Below are 20,424 nucleotides of genomic sequence, written 5' to 3'. Positions count from 1 at the left end.
GTCTAATCTAGGTTTAATCTCCCCACTGCAGAACAACCTCCTTCAAGAGTAGTGAATAGAGGGTACTGTATATGAATCTGGAGGAAGTACAAGTAAATTGCTGTCTCATGTGGACAGATTGCGGTCCTGCATTGTGGTGTAGGATGAAATGAATGCAGGGGTGTTACATACAAACGGTAGAAACATAGAAAATAGTAACAGGAGTGGGCCATTCAGCCCTTCAAGCCTGCTCCACCATTCATTCTGATCATGGCTGATTATTCAACTCAATAAACTGATCCTACTCTCTCCCCTTCGCACCAAGAGCTATAGCTAACACCTTCTTGAAAACATTTGGCCTCAACTGTTTTCTGTGGTAGTGAATTCCACAAGCTCTGGGTGAAGAAATTTCTCCTCATTTCAGTCCTAAAAGGCTTACCTCAAATCCTTAGACAATAACCCCTGGTTCTGGACATCCCCACCATCAGAAGCATCCTTCCTGCATCTACCCTGTATAGTCCTGTTAGAATTTTGTTGGTTTCTATGAGATCATTCCTCATTCTTCTGAACTCCAGTGAATATAATTCTAACTGACTCCATCTCTCCTCATATGTCATTCCCGTCATCCCAGAATCAGTCTGGTAAACCTTCTCTGCATTCCCTCTGTAGCAAGAACATCCTTCCTCAGATAAGGAGACCAAAACTATACACAATACTCCAGGTACGGCCTCACAAAGGCTCTATGTAATTGCAGCAAGACATTTCTGCTCCTGCGCTTGAATCCTCTCACTACGAAAGCCAAAATACCATTTGCCTCCTTTACTGCCTGCTGCACATGCATGCTTATCTTCAACAACTGGGATACGAGGACACCAAGGTCTCGGTGCACATTCCACTGTCTTAACATATAGCCATTCAGACAATAATCTGCCTTCCTGTTTTTGCCACCAAAGTGTATAACCACACATTTATCCACATTATAATGCATCTGCCATGTATTTGTCCACTCACTCAGCCTGTCCGTATCACACTGAAACAGCTTTGCATCCTCCTCACAGCTCACCCTCCCACCCAGCTTTGTGTCATCTGCAAATTTGGAGGGAACATTTAGTTCCCTCATCTAAATCATTAATACATATTGTGAATAGCACGGTCCTAGCATCGATCCCTGTGGCACTGCACTTGTCACTACCTGCCATTTGGAAAAAGACTCGTTTATTCCTACTCTTTGTTTCCTGTCTGCCAACCAGTTTTCTATCCATCTCAATATACTCCCCCCAATCCCATGCGTTTTGATTGTGCACACACTAATTTTGTACATGGGACTTCGTTGAAAGACTTCTGAAAGTCCAAATAAACCACATCCACTGGATCCTCATCATCAACTCCACTAGTTACGTCCTCAAATAATTCCAGTGGATTTGTCAACCATGATTTCCCCTTTCTAAACCCATGCTGACTCTGCCCGATTCTGCCATTGTTTTCTGAATGCTCTGCTTTAAAATCTTTGATAATGGACTTTTCCCAAGTACCAATGTCAGGCTGACTGGTCTATAATTCCCTATTTTCTCTCTACCTCCCTTTTTAAATATTGGTGTTATATTAGCTACCCTCCAATCCAAAGGAACTGTTCCAGAGTCTGTAGAATCTCAGAAGATGACCACCACTGCATCCACTATTTCAAGGGCCACTGCCTTAAGTACTCTGGGATGTGGATTATCAGGCTCTGGGATTTATCAGCTTTCAATCCCATCCATTTCCCCAGCACCATTTCCCTACTAATACTGATTTGCTTCAGTTCCTCCCTCTCACTAAATCCTGTGTCCCCCAACATTTCTGTTATGTTATGTGTGCCCTCTTTTATGAAGCCCAACCGAAGTATGTATTTAGCTGCTTTGCAAGTGCTGCCTTCAGGTGTCTTTAAGGATGAGAGTCTTCGATGACCGCAACATCCGTGCTGATACAGAGATCCTCATGTACAAGGCAGTTTTCCTCCCAACTCTTCTGTATGCCTCAGAAACTTGGACTACGTACAGGTGCTACCTCAAAGCCCTGGAAAGGTACCATCAATGCTTTCTGATCCTCTGTCTGAAGTATGCTGACTCTGCCCGATTACAGAAGACTTCCCCAAGAGATATGTTCTGTAGCCATCAGCATTCAACAGTAATTTTAAATGAAAGCCAAGATACAATTCTCCTGCAATTTGGTTATCATCAAATCTAGCATGTGTTTGTTTCCACAAGAGCAGAGCCATAAGAAGCACCATTCCCATTTGTGGATTATTGGCTCTGTTTATACAAAGTACTACATGGCCTTTGGGAAAGATATTTGGTCTAAAAGCTGAGACTGCAGTGTGGAATAAGTGTCCATGTGGTATAGAACCCAAAGGAAGAGAAAGTGGATTCCCATTTCACATTCTAGTTTGGTAACATATCAGCAACTAGTATCAGCTTCTATCAGCCTAGAAGCTTTGCCTCAATGTTCAGCTTTACTGTAAGCCCAAAAATGTGCTTCTATTGGACATACAGGCACCATTCAATCTTGTTGATTCCTTGCTAGACTTTATGTAAGTAAAGGCCTTGGTTAAGTATAATGACCAACCAAAATAAACACAGAATAATGGGAATGTTCATAAGAAAGAAGTGCTGGTTCCAATTCCAATTTTCTTAGAATAATGTTAGTATATTCTAGCAAATCATGGTTTCATTGGTGTTCAACAGTGAGGTATGACAGTCCTCTGGCATGTTATTTAGCAATGTTGTAAATTACTGATTAACCAGAAAGTTAAAGAATTGATTCATAAAGGAAGAGTTTACTATTTGCTATTGACCCGTTTCTTTGGCAGTTAATTATTGTAGACATACTTCAGTAGTTATTGAAAGTTTGCTTGATTATTAAAAATGTATAACAGCTGATGGATTTAACTTGAAGACGATAATGATTAAGGTGGGCTTCTCCTTTCTGTTCTTGTATGAGCTGGGTCAAATATCATTATCACGATTGGCTTTAAATTTAGATTTAATACTGAATAATTACTTAGTTAAATTAAGAGTTTGTCATGAAGGCAGTTGCAGCTAATGTGAAAAATTGTACTAACAACAGTGTATTCAGCCTTCTAATTTATATAGCACAGTAAAATACCAAGATATTGATAAAAGCTTAACCTCCCACATTCGTCAATGAATGACTGAGAATCTTACTGAGATACTGTTAACCACTGGGTTTATACATGATGCAATGTTGCTTTCTTTTCTTTTTGTTATAAGAACAATATTATGAAAGAAAATGGGGACAATTCTCCCAAAAAAATTCTAAGTGTTAAATTCGCATAAAAACTGGAGTAAATCATGCTTTTCTTTCAAAATGAATCTCCCACACTCTGTGCATTGCAGAGTGCACTAGCGTGATGTACTCCAGAAATCAGTGGGTGGGGCCTATTCCCACCCAGGAGGCCGGCACAGTAACTGCCCCCCCGGACATATCTGGGCCTAGCCCTGACCCCCCCCCCCCCCACCCCTGGCAGCCCCAATCTCCACCCCCTCACCCCGATCTCTCTCCCCACTGGCACTTCCAAATTACACCCCCTACAGTGCTGCCGCCTCCCCTGCAGCCGTGACCCCCCTAGCAGGCTGCCTCCATCCCCACCACGATGACCAGCCCCGATCACTGGGCTGCAGAGCGGCAGTGGGACCCCCCCACCCCACTGATCGACCCAAGAGGCCCGGTCCCCATTAGGCCTGGCCCCCTTGGCACTGCCCCATACCCAGTGGGCAGTGCCAAGATGCCTTCTGGGCTTTGGCACTTTGCCCATTGGGCAGTGCCAGGGGATCCAGGCTGGCACTGCCAAGGTGGCAATGCCCAGGGGGCACCTCCCCCCAGTGCTTGACTCTCTCAATTGCCCCCTTTCACTCCAACAGGATCGGACTGCAAGTATCCCGCAAGTGGGGAGCTATAGTAAAGCCCACTGGAGTGAACCACTCCTGGGGTGGGGTGGGAGGGCGGGGGGGGGGGGGGGGGGGGGAGAGGCTAGCGGGCCCAGAGATTTCAGTCCCAGGTCCGCTAATAGGATTTAAATAGCATGTAAATGAGCTGCTGCATACATTATGCAGCTCCGGAGATCCAACGCTGGGAGATGTGCAGAGGCCCAGACGTCCAGCCCAAATCGTGTGAATCGGCCACCACTAAAGTCTCCTGGCCTGCTGCGCTAAAAAAGCAGTGCAGCAGGATGAGAGAATTGCTCCCAATATCTCTTATACATTTAGCAATCTAACTATTATGAAGCTTTTGATATTTATTGCTATTTGCAGTTTTATTTCTTTGCAATTGATAAAATTATAAACTTGTTTGATTTGTACATCAATGTGCAATATAAATAGTTGTCTATTGCTGAAAAGAAATGGCGTAGTGCCCAAGCTTTTCATCTTGCATTCATCAGGACAAATGCAAGAATGCCAAATTTCAAATGATCACAACAATTTACCAGAGAAAGAGGGTGCCGATTGGTTGGTAAGTCGGCTCTGATTGGCTGAAGCATTGCCATGGAGAAAGCAACAGGGAATTATAGGCTCCCAAGCTCCCGGGTAATTTGGCTTTTGTTTGTAGAGAACGGGTCCCTATGTATGAATGTGTGTTCCTTCTCGCAAGTGTAAATGAATCACATTACGACCTGGACTCATTTATTTAAATTGGTTGTTAGTGTAGCTGTTAGCTTACTCAGGATTGATTAGCAAGTGCTGCCCAATCACAAAATCATTTAACAGTGCATGTTTGCTCTGAGTTTTGCATGCAAGGGCTAGTTGAGTATGGTCTGTACTCTGCCCATTACAAAACACCCAAAGGAACATGCTGTTTGATCCAAACCGCAAATCATTGGAATGCATGGGATATCTAGCTGGCATTACACCAGCACTAATATTCATGTGCAACATTAACGGATTGTATGGTAAGCAGAATGTTTTTTCTAGACTGACAGCAGTGTTTCCTATGAGCGGAAAATGCCACTCATGTAGCCACTGCATAGTAGCAGCATGAAATGGTTTGCTGAACCTAATGTTCAAATTTTTCAGATACTTTCCCTTTCCAAGGTAATTTGAGTTAGATTTCCGGGTCCGGATGTGGCAGACTTTGGCCCATTTGTGAGTTTATGTGATACACAGCGAACAATGATCTGATAAGGACAGGCATTGTCCTGCAGGAGAGCTTTGACATGCTTTATTTCTGCATCAGCTTGCAAGGTGAGAAAAAGGCTGGAGCCCTATTCACAGGATTGCTGATGAGGTCAATCTTGTAGCGTGTGGAGCTATATGAATCCCGACATGTATGTTGACCAGTGAAGGCAAGCTTGTAGGTAGTGGAGAACGCACTGGTGGATTTCTCAACTCGTACATTGAGGAAAGGGATGCATTAGATTGCTCCATCTCAAAAGTGAATTTGAGCACAGGATAGAGCTTAGATGTGGATGCAGACTCAAAAATCATGAACATATTATCTACATATCAGAAGTCTGCACAGTTGGGAGGATAGGGGCCATTCCATTAAAAACACATTTCTCATGGAAACCGACAAAAACGTTATCAAGTGCTGGATCTAGAGCGAATCCTGTGGCAACGCCACCTATTTGGGCATTGTTTTATTAAAACTGAACTCAACTGTGTGAATTGCTCAGTTCAAAGTTCGATTAATACAGATGCAGAAAATGGTGGCATGTCTAAATTGCTGTGATATAGAGACGTGGCGCCGATGTCGATGGCTTCCTTCAGCAGGCATTCTCATAAATAAGCTTGCAATGCTGAACATGCTCAGGTATTTGATATTCAATCAAGAGGTTTGGATTTGAAACAGAAAGTTAAGGTCGAGCATATTAGCTGTGATATTCCAGATTTTAGCGCAGAAATCTGTCTGAGAACGCCTCAGCACATTTCTGATTTCTTTTCACAGGACGGACTCTGGCATGGAATAGGTGAATCTAGTTCTGTCCTAATGGCTTTTGCAGTATTTAGTCACTTTGAATCGACCGGAAATCCATTAATTGGTTTTGCGGTGAGGAGATCACGTGGAACCCTGTCCCCAACATAAAATCCAGCCCATAGAATGGTTATAACACAGAAGGACAATGAATCTGTGGAATCTGTGCCATCTCCCCATAGCCCTGTAAATCCTTTACCTTCAGATGTTTATCCAATTTCCTTTCGAAAGCCCTGACTGAATCTGCCTCTACCACCCTTTCAGGCAATGTATTCAGATCCTCAACACTCACTTCGTAAAATAAGATTTTCTTCATGTTGTCTTGAGCTCTTTTGCCAATCACTTTAAATCCGCGTCCTTTAGTTTTTCAACCCCTCTGCCAATGGGACCTGTTTCTCATTATCCACTCTTGCGAGACCCTCGTATGACTTGAAACACTTCGATCAAATCTTCCCTTCACCTTTTCTCTGAGGACAGATTTCATAGAATCATAGAATCCTACAGTACAGAAGGAGGCCATTCGGCCTATTGAGTCTGCACCACGACAATCCCACCCAGGCCTTATCCCCATAACCACATGCATTTACCCTAGCTAATCCCCCGACACTAAAGGGGAATTTACCATGGCCAATCCACCTAACCCGCACATCTTTGGACTGTGAGAGAAAACTGGAGCACCCAGAGGAAACCCACGCAGACACGGGGAGAACGTGCCAACTCCACACAGACAGTGACCCAAGCTGCGACTGGATTTCTCCAGTCTAGCCACATAACTGAAGTATCCAAACTATTCTTGTAAATCTTTTCTACACCCTCTCTAAATCTTCACATCCTTCTAGAATATGACACAATACTTCAAGTTGAGGCTGAACCAGAGTTTCTTAAAGATTCATCATTATTTCCTTGTTTTTCTACTGCATGACTCTATTTGTAATGTTTCGACTGCCATATCTCTTTCTCAATCGCCTGCCACCTTAATTGATTTGTTCCTGGGCCCCTTTAGAATTATACCAGATAGTTTATAGCACCTCTCTCTTGTTCCCCTCAGCAAAATGTATCGCTGCCGATTTCTCTACGTTAAATTGTCTCTGCATTGTGTCTGCCCTTTCCATTAGCCTGTTCATGTCCTCTTGAAGTCTATCACTATCCTTCTTGCAGCTCACAATATTTCCAAGTTTTGTGTCAAATGTAAATTTTGAAATCATCCAAGTCTGAGTCATTAATATGGATGAAGAAAAGCATGTGATCTTGGTACCGAAGCCTGGGAAACGCCCCTGTTTATCTTCCTCCAGCCTGAATATCAGTCGCTCACCACTACTCTCTGTTTCCTGTCACGCAGTCAACATCATATCCACACTGCCACTGTCCTTTTTATTCCAGGGGCTTCAACGTTTCTAACAAGCTTGTTACACGGTACTTTACCAAACATCTTTTGGAAGTCTATACACAACACATCAGCTAGATTGTCTTCATCAAGCCTCTTTGTTGCTTCATCAAACTTAACAAAAATCAATTCAACACGATTTGCCTTTAAGAAATCTGTGCTGGCTTTTCAGTGTGAGTTAACAGAAACAGCTCGGAACAGGCTGCTCCAAAAACTCAGTTCAAACCATACAATGTTAGCTTTTGTGTTTATTTGCACAGTGGTAGCAAGTTCTATATCTATCACGCCACAAGGTTAACATTTAAAACAGCTCAATTGTTGGGTTTGGTAGGAGTGCAAATGTGGAAAAGTCTCTGTTAAGGAATTGAACCATCCAGTTTTGAGTGAATTAAATCAGCTTGCTGTGAATGATCAATGAAATGGTGGCCTGTGCATTATACACAGTACTCGGTACCTATTGTTTATTCAGTGATGTCATTCTTCCTGCTTTATAAAAACCTGCAACTGATCAGTAGAAACATATTCTTACAATCCAGTCGGTTGGCCATTCTCGTGCTGAAACTAATGTGGTATGCCCTGTGTGGGCCTGTTTTACTGCATGATCAGTTCCACTGATCAGGGGCTGAACTCAATAATGAGTGTGAGAGGAAAACCACAGATGTTTCCAAATAGCTGTTAGTGTGACAGTTTTTTTTTCCTTTTACAGGAACTGAGAGGTGGAGGTTCACCCTCTCCACCATCAAAGCAGCAGTCTGGAAATCGTTCAGGCAGCTCTCAAACCAATCTGGATTGTAAGGTTAGAGGGGAACTGGAGGAAACAATGTCCCGGGATGGAAAGGAAACAAACAGCAGTGAGGGTAAGTGCCATAACAATTAAAATGCATCGTCATAGTAAAGCTGTCTACACAATAACAGTTGCTTTTGGACTGTGCAATTTTTTCAATTTTTTTAACCCTTGCTGGTCATGAGAGAATGAAGTTTTTCTTATCTTTTCAGTTATGTTGTTCATAGTTGCACCCAAGTGGCTATTTTGACTATGTTTTCTGGAGAAGAGAGCTGCTTCACTACTCTCAATTATCTTCTATCTCATCGTTCCCACACCCAGCCCCTTGCTGGGTTGGACACCTTCTGATCAGTATCATGTAGAAAAGTATTCTGTTTTTTAATATTTAGCATGAAGAACTGATAAGACTTTTGGACACATTTCCGTAAGTTTGCAGAAAATGCACCAAAACCCCCTGTTTCTGCCCTTATAGAATCATAGAATTTACAGTACAGAAGGAGGCCATTTGGCCCATTGAGCCTGCAATCCCACCCAGATACTATCCCCATAATCCCACATATTTACCCTCCTAATCCCCCTGACACCAAGGGGCAATTTATCATGGCCAATCAACCTAATCCGCACATCTTTGTTCCTGCCTTAATAGAGATAATGACCTCTACTTATCATTTTATTTCAGTGACAAGACTGAGCTTAAGAAGTGATTGTGAGCAGAGATGCATACACAGTGAGAAACTAGCCTACAACTGTGCTTCCTGTCTAATGTTTCACCATATCAAAAGCGAGCATGTATCATGGCATGTTCAAATCAAAGAGTGATTAAAGACTGTCAATCTTTATCTCATTCTATGAAAAAATAAAAGTTACAAATCTTCCCTATTTATCCTCCCATCACCCGGAGATTGGGGCAGCTAAAAAGTCACAATGAAAATCCCAAACACTTCTCCTAACATCGAGCACAAAACTTCATTGAATTGACCAAGCTTCTTACTGTGAAGAAATCTCCTCGATTGGAGTTGCTCAGAGCACAGCAATTCCAGCCAATTACCTACCAATCCTAATCCTGCAAATCTGAAATGGAAAATGATTTATTGTGCTTGTATTTGTATAGCGTGGTACTTATACGGTAAAGTCAGATTTGTTTTCAGAAATCATCTGCAAGGGGAAAGAAAGCATGGATTATTTTTGTTGCAAAAAGTGTGTAATTGGTCAATCTTTTGAAAGGTAACAACTTTTTGATAGTGTGGAATAGAGAGTTGCTTCCCTCCATATTTTAGTAATTTTAAAACACTCTTTCTATTGTATGCAAAACACTGCAGCACTAAATTTCTGTGGAATTATCACAATCGTCTGCCATAATTTGTGTGGGAGATCAGTGGAAACTCTAGAGTTATCAGAAATGTCTCTCTCTCCTCGTTCTGCCTCTCTGGCTTCCTTCCTCATCTCAGTCACTAGTGTACAGGAGTTTGGTAGCATTCAAAGAGCTCTGCACCATCTAAGTAGATGGACTAAAATGGTAGATGAATGCTAATGAAAATAATTGTAAAACAATGCACAATTAAGGTGAAATGTTTCTTCACGTAAAGTGGATAGATTTGTCCACTATCGTAAAGCTGTAACAGTATTTGTAGATGGTTATCAATCATTCCCAAAGTATTGATGTGAGACTGTCAACAAGAAGTCTAATCACCTAGTGTGATATGTTTCAAGGACATTTGATTGGAAGTGAAAACAAGTTGTCTAAGGCCTGCAGAGACAATGGACTGGATTTTCGCTACCGAGGCGGGTAGTTAGAGGCAGGAAATCTCCCGGGTTGGCAGACCTGCCTTGGTTTGAAGTGAGGGTTGGCAAAATGGATAGAGAGGTGCTGCCAACCCCATAAACAGATTCTTGGCAGTTATGGGGGTGGGTGAATGCTGATGTGGGCTAATTAGAAGGACTGTCTCCATTGCAATAGAAGCATTTAGGGTCTACAGTCCTCACCCTTCAGACCAGCTTACTCCACACCCACTCCCCATGGGTTCTAACACCCTTTAGGCCAACCCAGAGGTTTCAAACACTTCACACCTTTTAATCTGGTCCAGGTTAAAATTGAGGCACTGATATAATAGATTACAGAAAAATCAATTTATTATAACCATTTAAAGACATCAATCAAACAAAGATCAATTCACTTCACTTGTCAAAACAGATTTCCTGCTGGTCTAATGCTTTTATAGGTCAGGGCTCTCAGCCAAGCATACATAATGAGGACAGGTGGAACCCTAGGTGGCCCTGTGACCATTTTCACTGTTCGTTCCGCAATTTACAACATTTGGAGTCATTTCAACCCCTCTAACCGTGACATTTTTTTTCCAAATTAAATTTTAAAATTAACTTTAATATTCCACATAGAACTACTGATGAATGTCGTACTCCTCTGTTTCCCATAATAAATTTTTTTTTTTGCAGAAGTGTCTAAAACAAAGGCCACAATTAGGTCTTTTTATTGATGCATACGTCTGTGCCTGTGAGAGATTTGTATGACTGCCTAGCAGACAATTTGTAAGCCATTAATGTGTTAGTGCATACCACAATTTTGCTTAGAAAAACAGCGTAACTGTAACTTGTTGTTACTTTTGATCCAATAAGTTTTCAAAAGAATTTCATGTTTATCATTAAACATTTGACAAGTTCTAGCTGTTTGTGAAAATATCCATCACCAAGAAATTTTTATGTGACTGATATTCTTTCAAATTAGAAGCATATTTTGGTATCTATTTTCCATAAATGGATAATGAAAAACCTGGAGCTGGTGCCACCTATGAGTTTTTAATGAGTTGTAGGTGGCTCTGGAGCCATTGCTTACTCACCCCTGGTTCAGATGTTGATTGACATCTCCAAATATGCAGCTTGCCTGGCATCGTTACACGTTTCACTAGTTCTGTATTACACACTGACACTTGGGCAGAGGCAAATTGAGCCTTGAGAGTTCTTTCTTATATTGAAGTTATTCTGATCTTGTGCAAAGGACAGCTAAGTGTTCTTTAACTTTTTATTATTTTGTCCGATTACCGTAACTATTAAATCTTGTGAAATGTGTTGCGTTTGCTCTTGCTTCGGAAGTGTTTTATTTAACAAGCCTCATTCATAATTTACTCTGAAATAGGGGCTGTCAGAATATAATTTATCTATCCATCAGTCAGAGAGACCAGGAAAATGAAATGTAAAGTACTCATTTCCATTTGGTTTATCAGCAACATAATGGGTTTATTGTTCACATTGGGCATGCTAATTCCCAGATACGTTTGTGTGAACCTTGACTGTAAATATTTAATCCCCTGAGGGGAAAGGACAGGACAAGTAGAAGGATTTTATTGCCTCGCTGGTCCCGAGACCTTTCTGGTTGTGTCACAGCCTGGTATGGCTCCTGCTCTGTCCAAGACTGCAAGAAACTACAGAGGGTCATGAATGAAGCCCAGCCCATTACTCAAACCAGCCTCCCAAGCATTGACACTGTGTACACTTTTCACTGCCTTGGAAAAGCAGCCAGTATAATCAAAGATCCCACACATCCTGGACATACTCTCTTCCACCTTCTTCTGTTGGAAAAAAGATACAAAAGTCTGAAATCTCATCCCAACTAACTCAAAAACAGCTTCCTCCCTGCTGCCATCAGACTTTTGAATGGACTTATCTCGCATCAAGTTGACCTTTCTCTACACCCTAGCTATGATTACATTCTGCACTCTCTCTTTTCCTTCTCTATGTATGGTATGCTTTGTCTGTATAGCACACAAGAAACAATACTTTTCACTGTATGCTAATATATGTGACAATAATAAATCAAATTCGTTCAAATTCTAAACCATAAAATCCCGCCCAAGGTCAATGGACCTTTCTGTTGTCCGCCCCTCGCCCACTCCAATTCCTGTGTCAGGCGAGGCGGTAAAATTCTGGTCATTTTTTTACCCCTTCTCCACCCCAACCCCCTGTCTTCACAGTAACTCCAAATTATCCACCTTTGTCATATCTCTACTCTTTAGGCTGAACTGGCAACCCTCTGCCAACCTCCCACCAATGGTATTTTAAAAAATACATTCACAGGATATGGGCATTGCTGGCAGGACCAGCATTTATTGCTCACCCCTAATTTCCCTTGGGAAGGTAGCGATAAAGCACCTTCCTTGGCTGCTGTAGTCCATGTGATGGCGGTAGGCAAATAGTGCCATTAGGTAGGGAGTCCCAGGATTTTAGAATCATAGAATGGTTACAGCACAGAATATGGACAAGAACAACCCACTTAGTTCACGTCCTGCCTTTTCCCCAGAGCCCTGCAATTAGAGTCATAGGGTTTTACAGCACAGAAAGAGGCCCTTCGGCCCAGCCATCAAGCACCTATCTATTTTAATCCCATTTTCCAGCACTTGCATGCTGTGGCATTTCATGTGCTCATCTAAATGCTTTTTGAATGTCGTGAGGGTTCCCACCTCTACCACCCTTTCAGGCAGTGAGTTCAAGATTCCCACCGCCCTCTGGGTGAAAAGATTTTTCCTCACATTTCCAGTAATCCTCCTGCCCCTTAACTTAAATCTATGCCCCCTGGTTATTAACCCCTCTGCTAAGGCAAAAAGTTCCTTCCTATCCACTCTATCTGTGCCCCTCATAATTTTATGCACTTCAATTATGTTCCCCCCTCTGCCTTTCCTACTCCAAGAGAAACAACTCCAGCTTATCCAGTCTCTCTTGATAGCTGAATTGCTCCTGCCCAGGCAATATCCTGGTGAATCTCCTCTGCATCTTCTCTGGTGCAATCACTTCCTTCCTGTAGTGTGTTGACCAGAATTGCACACAGTGCTCCAGCTATGGCCTAACGAGCATTTTATACAGATCCAGCATAACCTCCCTGCTCTTATATTCAATACCTTGGCTAATAAAGGCAAGTATCCCATATCTGAACTACTTTATCTACTTGGCCTGCTGTCTTCAGAGATCTATGGACATGTATTCTATGGCCTCTTACTTTCTTTTCTATTGAATCTACCCCCACCACACCCTCGGGCAGTATATTTCAGATCCTAGCCACTCACTGCTTCAAAATGCTATTCCTCATGTTATCACTGCTTATTTTGCCAATGAGGTTAAATTGAGGCCTTTGGTTCTGGAGCCTTCCATCAATGGTAATGGTATTGTCCCAATCTACCCAGTTCAGATCCCTCAAGTTTTGACCCAGAGAAGGAACAATGATATATTTCCAAGTCAGGTTGTTGTGTAACTCAGAAGAGAACTTGGAGATGTTTGTGTCCCCATAATAATCATAAAATGGCATAGAATGTTTGATAAAGTGCTACCTTGGTTCAGTAATAACATAGTTGTAATTTAAATAGCGATAGCTTTCTGCTGTCATCACTCCTCTCCTCAAAGAACCAACTCTACACGCCTCTGTTCTTGCACATGACTACCCATCTCCAACCTCACTTTCCTCTCCAAAATCCATGAATATGTTGTTACCTCTAAATCTGTTCTCACTTTTCCAGGAAGTCCATGTTTGAATCTCTCCAAATAGGTTTCCATGCTTGCAATAGTACCAGAAGGCTCATGTATTGAATCTGCAAATGACATCCCAAGTTATTGTGACAATGTTAACCACAGCTCCTCCTCCTTCTCGACCTACGTGCAGCTTTTAAACGGTTGATCATAGCATCCTACTCCAGTGCCTATCTGCTGTTGTTGAACTGTGTGGAATTGTACTTGCCTGGTTTCATTTTTACCTCATTAATCACAGCCAGACAGTCACTTGCAAAGGCTTGTCATCCTTCTCCCACCTCTCTGCAACTCTATCTTGTTTTCCTCCTTCAAGATGCTTTTAAAATAGGCTCTAGGATATAGATAGATTGGAGACTTGAGCACAGAAATGGCAGATGGAGTTTAACCCGGACAAATGCAAGGTGATGCATTTTGGAGGATCAAATTTAGGTGTGAAATATACTGTAAATGGCAGAACCCGTAGGAATATTAACATAAAGAAGGATCTGGGTGTGCAGGTCCACAGTTCCCTAAAAGGGGCAATACAGGTGGCCAAGGTGTATAGGAAGGCATATGGCATGCTTCCTCAACAGGGGCACTGAGTACAAGAGTTGGCAAATCATGTTGCAGCTATATAAAACCTTGGTTAGCTGCACTTGGAGTATTGCATGCAGTTCTGGTCACCACACTAGCAGAAGGATGTGGAAGCTCTGGAGAGAGTGCAAAGAATGTTCACCAGGATGTTGTCTGGTCTCAAGTGGGTTGGCTATGAGGAGAGGTTGATTGTTTTCACTAGAAAGACAGAGGCTGAGGGGAGACCTGATAGACGTCTACAAAATTCTGAGGGGCATAGACAGTCAAAGGCCTTTTTCCAGGGTGGATGTGGTGTCAATTACAAGGGGCACAGGTTCAAGATGAGAGGGGGAAAGCTTAAGGGAGATGTGCTGGGGAAGTTTTTCATGCAGAGAGTGGTGGATGCCTGGAATGCACAGCCAGCGGAAGTGGAAGCAGGCACATTAGCAATATTTAAGAGGCATCTGGATGGGTAAATGAATAGGGAGGGAATAGAGGGATATGGACCGAGTAAGGGCAGAAGGTTTTTTTTAGTTTAGTTGAAGCATTATGATTAGCATGGACTTGGAGTGCCGAAGGGCCTGTTCATGTGCTGTACTTTGTTCTTTGTTCTCTTTGTTCTAAAACCTATATCTGCTCTAATTGAGTCCCATGTGTGTTTCAGTAAAATGCAACTTTTCAAAGCATTAAGGTTGCTATATATAAATGAAAGTTGTGTTGCCTCCTAGTCAGAAGGTTCTAGCTTCGAACTCTATTGCAAAACTTGAGCATGTAATTTAGGCTCCTGTGTCAATACAGATTGAGAGAATTCCGCAGGTATCAACCTTTTTAATATTGGGTCAGATTTTGGGGCAAGAAATGTTGTGCCACTGGTCACTGACCTAGAAGAAAGTTACTCACCAAAATCTAGCGATCTGTGTGACATGGATTTGACCTTTCCTCGTGGTAATTTTATTCTGTTGCCAATCATGGGGTCGTTGGTGTCCTGAAAGAATGATATCAAGCAGGCTAAACAGTACTGAGGAATTCTCCAGACCGCAAGTGAGGAAGTAGCAAATTAGTTTTAACATTCACTTCTTATTATTTCACGGAAAGTGAAATAATGATTGGGACATACAGACGGGCTTAAGAGAAACTGGAATATCATAAATAATGAATTTTGTTATTTGAAAAATCGATGAACTTTTAGGATAGAATGGAGAAATTTGACATTCTACAGGTACAAAATTAGTTCTTCAGGCCAGAAAGCTTGTACAACAGTAACTATTACTTAGTGGAACATTAAGAACTCAGTTACATCTCATTCAACTGAGCCATAGGTTTTTTGAGGGTTTTTACAGTGAGAATGATGTCAGAAAAAGTGGAAATGTGCATCAAATCAATGATTTCTAATTGATTTCCATCTGTGATGACTTCAATAGGATTTAGCATGAGTCACTGACAACAACTTCTGGATATCCATTATTTGTAGACACCAGCGCCGGAATTCTACCACCCTGGCCGCCACGGATTCAGAGCAGGCCAGGGGCAGACAACGGAAATGTCCGTTGATCTCTAGTGGGAATTTCTGGTCCCGCTCGAGCAAGGTCACAAAATCCCGCCCATAGTACCAGTAGAAGTTGTTACGATTTCACAGAGCAATGGCAGCAAGTGTTGACAGCTTCATTATCATTTCAATTGCAAAATCCAGGCCAAGATGTGAGCCAACTTCAAGCGTTCCGGTTGACAGGAAAGTAAAATTAACATTTAACCCTGGCCTCCTTTTTTTCATTCTTTGACCTTTTTTTGGAGAAAGCATCAATCAACATCGTTAATTACTTTTGCTGTGAATGTTTTCCTCATAACAATGAATTTGTTATGAGGAAAACGTGTGTATTCAGCAAGTTACTCCAGCAATCGAAGGACATAATCTAAAACAATTTTTTAAAAGTCCAAGAGTGTTTTCAACATGATCAAATGTCCCAAGGTGTTGCCAGGAACAAAGCAAAATTTGACAAAGGGCCGCATCAGGACATATCAGTACAGGGACCCAAAGCTTGATCAAAGAGATAGATGTTAGGAACAGATGAGAAAGAGGCTTAGGGAGGGGATTCCAGAATTGACAGCCTGGGCAGCTGAAGGCATGGCCATCAATTGTAGTGCAATTAAAATCGGAGATGCACAAGAGGTTAGCTTTGTAGCAGCATAATCTAGGCTACCACGCCATGCAGTACAGAAGAAGACACTGTTACAGATGCTGTCTATTCAATAGACTCTACTGAATGAAACATTAAACTGAAGACCCAACCAACTAATCAGGTGGATGTAAAGGATCCCATATGGCACTATTCAAAGAAGAAAGCCGTCTCTGAGTCCTAGTCAACATTGTCAATCAACTAACACCACTGAAACAGATTATCTTGTCACCAAACTTAATGCTGTTTCAGGAGCCTTCCTGTGCATATTTTTGGCTGTTGTATTTTTCTACATTATAACCGTGACGACAGTTCAAAAAAAGAAGTTCATAGATAGTGAACGTTGTGAAAGATATAAATAGAGATCTGATCATTTGCTTCTATCTGTGGTTTAGCCTTTAGCTCTCTGCAGAGTTAAAACATGAGTTAATGTCAACCTTTACTTTTAAAAAAACCTTGCAGAGAGTTTACAAAAATCTCTTGTTTAAAACGATAATCTTGATTTTGGTATCCGGAAAAGAAAACTCCTTAAATTATATTGTGAAATACCAACATGTGAACAATTTGTCTTGACTGTCTCTCTCTCTCTCTGTCTGTTTCTCTGTTCGCTGCTATTTTTGCAGGATCATAGACCCCCACCTAGGGCATTAAACTCTGAACACCGATTGTACTTTCATACCTTTGAATATAATTTCAGTCCCATTCAGGGAACAATTAAATCTATTTCAATGAAGAATAGACAGTAAGAGACAGTCAGTGCAGGGATCCCCTGTGGTTGTTCCCCTTAGCAACAAGTATTCCGCTTTGGATACGGTTGAGGGGGACGACATAACAGTGGTGAGCCGCAGTGAGAGGATCTCCAGCACTGTGTCCGTCTCTGTGGCTCGGGAGGGTAAGGGGGAGAGCGGGAGGGCAATAGTTATTGGGGACTCGTTAGTTAGAGGGATAGATAGGAGGTTCTGTGGCAGCAAAAGAGACTCGAGGATGGTATGTTGCCTACCGGATGCCAGGGTCCGTGACGTCTCGGACCGTGTCTTCCGGATTCTTAAGGGGGAGGGGAAACAGTCACAAGTCGTGGTACACATTGGTACCAACGACATAGGTAAGAGAAGGGACGGGGATTTAAAACAGGAATTTCGGGAGCTGGGCTGGAAGCTGAAAGCCAAGACAAAACATGTGGTCATCTCTGGTACGTTACCAGTGCCACGTGATAGCGAGTTGAGGAACAGGGAGAGAGTGCAGTTAAACATGTGGTTGCAGGGATGGTGTAGGAGGGCGGGTTTCAGCTATGTGGATAATTGGAACACATTCTGGGGAAGGTGGGACCTGTACAAACAGGACGGGGTGCACCTGAACCAGAGGGGCACCAATATCCTGGGAGGGAAATTTGCTACGACTCTTCAGGGGGGTTTAAACTAATTTGTCAGGGGAGTGGGAAAAGGAGTTGTCGTCCAGAAGTCAGTGTTGAGAGTGGTGAGGTACTGGGGAAGGTATCAAGGTCAAGGGTGGGTACCGGTAGACAGGAAGGTGGGTTGAAGTGTGTCTACTTCAATGCAAGGAGCATCCGGAACAAAGTAGATGAACTTGGGGCGTGGATTGGTACTTGGGACTACGATGTTGTGGCCATTTCGGAGACGTGGGTAGAACAAGGACAGGAATGGTTGTTTGACGTTCTGGGGTATAGATGTTTCAGTAAGTGTAGGGAAGCTGGTAAAAGAGGTGGAGGAGTGGCATTGTTAATCAAGGATAGTTTAACGGCTGCGGAAAGGCACTTCGAGGGGGATCTGCACACTGAGGTAATATGGGCAGAAGTTACAAACAGGAAAGAGGCGGTCACGTTGTTAGGAGTTTACTATAGGCCCCCAAATAGTAATAGAGATGTGGAGGAAGAAATTGCTAAGCAGATTATGGATATGTGTGGAGGTCACAGGGTAGTTGTCATGGGGGACTTTAACTTTCCAAATATTGATTGGAACCTTTGTAGGTCAAATAGTTCGGATGGGGCAGTTTTTGTGCAGTGTGTGCAGGAGGGTTTCCTGACACAATATGTGGATAGGCCGACAAGAGGTGGGGCCACATTGGATTTGGTACTGGGAAATTAACCGGGCCAAGTGTTAGATTTGGTTGTGGGAGAGCACTTTGGAGATAGTGACCACAATTCGGTGTCTTTTGTTATTGCAATGGAGAGGGATAGGGCCGTACGGCAGGGCAAGGTTTACAATTGGGGGAGAGGTAATTATGATGCGAGTAGGCAAGAATTAGGGGGCATAAGATGGGAACAGAAACTGTCAGGGAAAGGCACTGATGAAAAGTGGAACTTTTTCAAGGAACAAATACTGGGTGTCCTTGATAGGTATGTCCCTGTCAGGCAGGGAGGAAATGGCCGAGTGACGGAACCATGGTTCACGAAAGAGGTGGAATATCTTGTGAAAAGGAAGAGGGAAGCTTATGTAGGGATGAGGAAACAAGGTTCAGATGGCTCGATTGAGGGTTACAAGTTAGCAAGGAATGAGCTGAAAAAAGGGCTAAGGAGAGCTAGGAGGGGACACGAGAAGTCCTTGGCGGGTCGGATCAAGGAAAACCCCAAGGCTTTTTACTCTTATGTGAGGAATAAAAGAATGACCAGGGTGAGGTTAGGGCCGGTCAAGGACAGTAGTGGGAACTTGTGTATGGAGTCAGTAGAGATAGGCGAGGTGATGAATGAATACTTTTCTTCAGTGTTCACCAAGGAGAGGGGCCATGTTTTTGAGGAAGAGAAGGTGTTACAGGCTAATAGGCTGGAGGAAATAGTTGTTCGGAGGGAGGATGTACTGGCAGTTTTGAATAAACTGAAGGTCGATAAGTCCCCTGGGCCTGATGAAATATATCCTAGGATTCTTTGGGAGGCAAGGGATGAGATTGCAGAGCCTTTGGCTTTGATCTTTGGGTCCTCACTGTCCACGGGGATGGTGCCAGAGGACTGGAGAGTGGCGTATGCTGTTCCTCTGTTTAAGAAAGGGAATAGAAATGACCCTGGTAATTATAGACCAGGATAGAAGTCTTACTTCGGTGGTTGGTAAATTGATGGAAAAGGTCCTTAGGGATGGGATTTACGACCATTTAGAAAGATGTGGATTAATCCGGGATAGTCAGCACGGATTCGTGAAGGGCAAGTCGTGCCTCACAAATTTGATAGAATATTTTGAGGAGGTAACTAAGTGTGTTGATGAAGGTAGGGCAGTTGATGTCATATACATGGATTTTAGTAAGGCGTTTGATAAGGTCCCCCATGGTCGGCTTAGTAAGGAGGTGTGGGATAGAGGGAAAGTTGGCAGATTGGATAGGTAACTGGCTATCTGATCGAAGACAGAAGGTGGTGGTGGATGGAAAATTTTCGGACTGGAGGCAGGTTGCTAGCGGAGTGCCACAGGGATCTGTGCTTGGTCCTCTGCTCTTTGTGATTTTTATTAATGACTTAGAGGAGGGGGCTGAAGGGTGGATCAGTACATTTGCTGATGACACCAAGATTGGTGGAGTAGTGGATGAGGGCTGTTGTAGGCTGCAAAGAGACATAGATAGGATGCAAAGCTGGGCTGAAAAATGGCAAATGGAGTTTAACCCTGATAAATGTGAGGTGATTCATTTTGGTAGGACTAATTTAAATGTGGATTACAGGGTCAAAGGTAGGGTTCTGAAAACTGTGGAGGAACAGAGAGATCTTGGGGTCCATATCCACAGATCTCTAAAGGTTGCCACTCAAGTGGATAGAGCTGTGAAGAAGGCCTATAGTGTGTTAGCTTTTATTAACAGGGGGTTGGAGTTTAAGAGCCGTGGGGTTATGCTGCAACTGTACAGGACCTTGGTGAGACCATATTTGGAATATTGTGTGCAGTTCTGGTCACCTCACTATAAGAAGGATGTGGAAGCGCTGGAAAGAGTGCAGAGAAGATTTACCAGGATGCTGCCTGGTTTGGAGGGTAGGTCTTATGAGGAAAGGTTGAGGGAGCTAGGGCTGTTCTCTCTGGAGCAGAGGAGGCTGAGGGGAGACTTAATAGAGTTTTATAAAATGATGAAGGGGATAG

The 20,424-nt window shown here is 42.8% G+C and overlaps 1 protein-coding gene across 1 annotated transcript in view; it reads left to right on the top strand.

Moving 5' to 3' along the window:
* Positions 1-20,424, top strand: part of xirp2b (xin actin binding repeat containing 2b) — a 201,238-nt gene that overhangs the window by 107,652 nt on the left and 73,162 nt on the right. Inside the window, exon 5 of the mRNA XM_078228210.1 lies at positions 8,034-8,184. Coding sequence (XP_078084336.1) covers positions 8,034-8,184 — 151 coding nt within the window. The remainder of the gene's footprint in view (positions 1-8,033; positions 8,185-20,424) is intronic.

The sequence above is a fragment of the Mustelus asterias genome, chromosome 14 (assembly GCF_964213995.1).
Source record: "Mustelus asterias chromosome 14, sMusAst1.hap1.1, whole genome shotgun sequence".
In the NCBI taxonomy this organism is placed as follows: Eukaryota; Metazoa; Chordata; class Chondrichthyes; order Carcharhiniformes; family Triakidae; genus Mustelus; species Mustelus asterias.
This window is presented reverse-complemented; position numbering and strand designations above follow the sequence as displayed.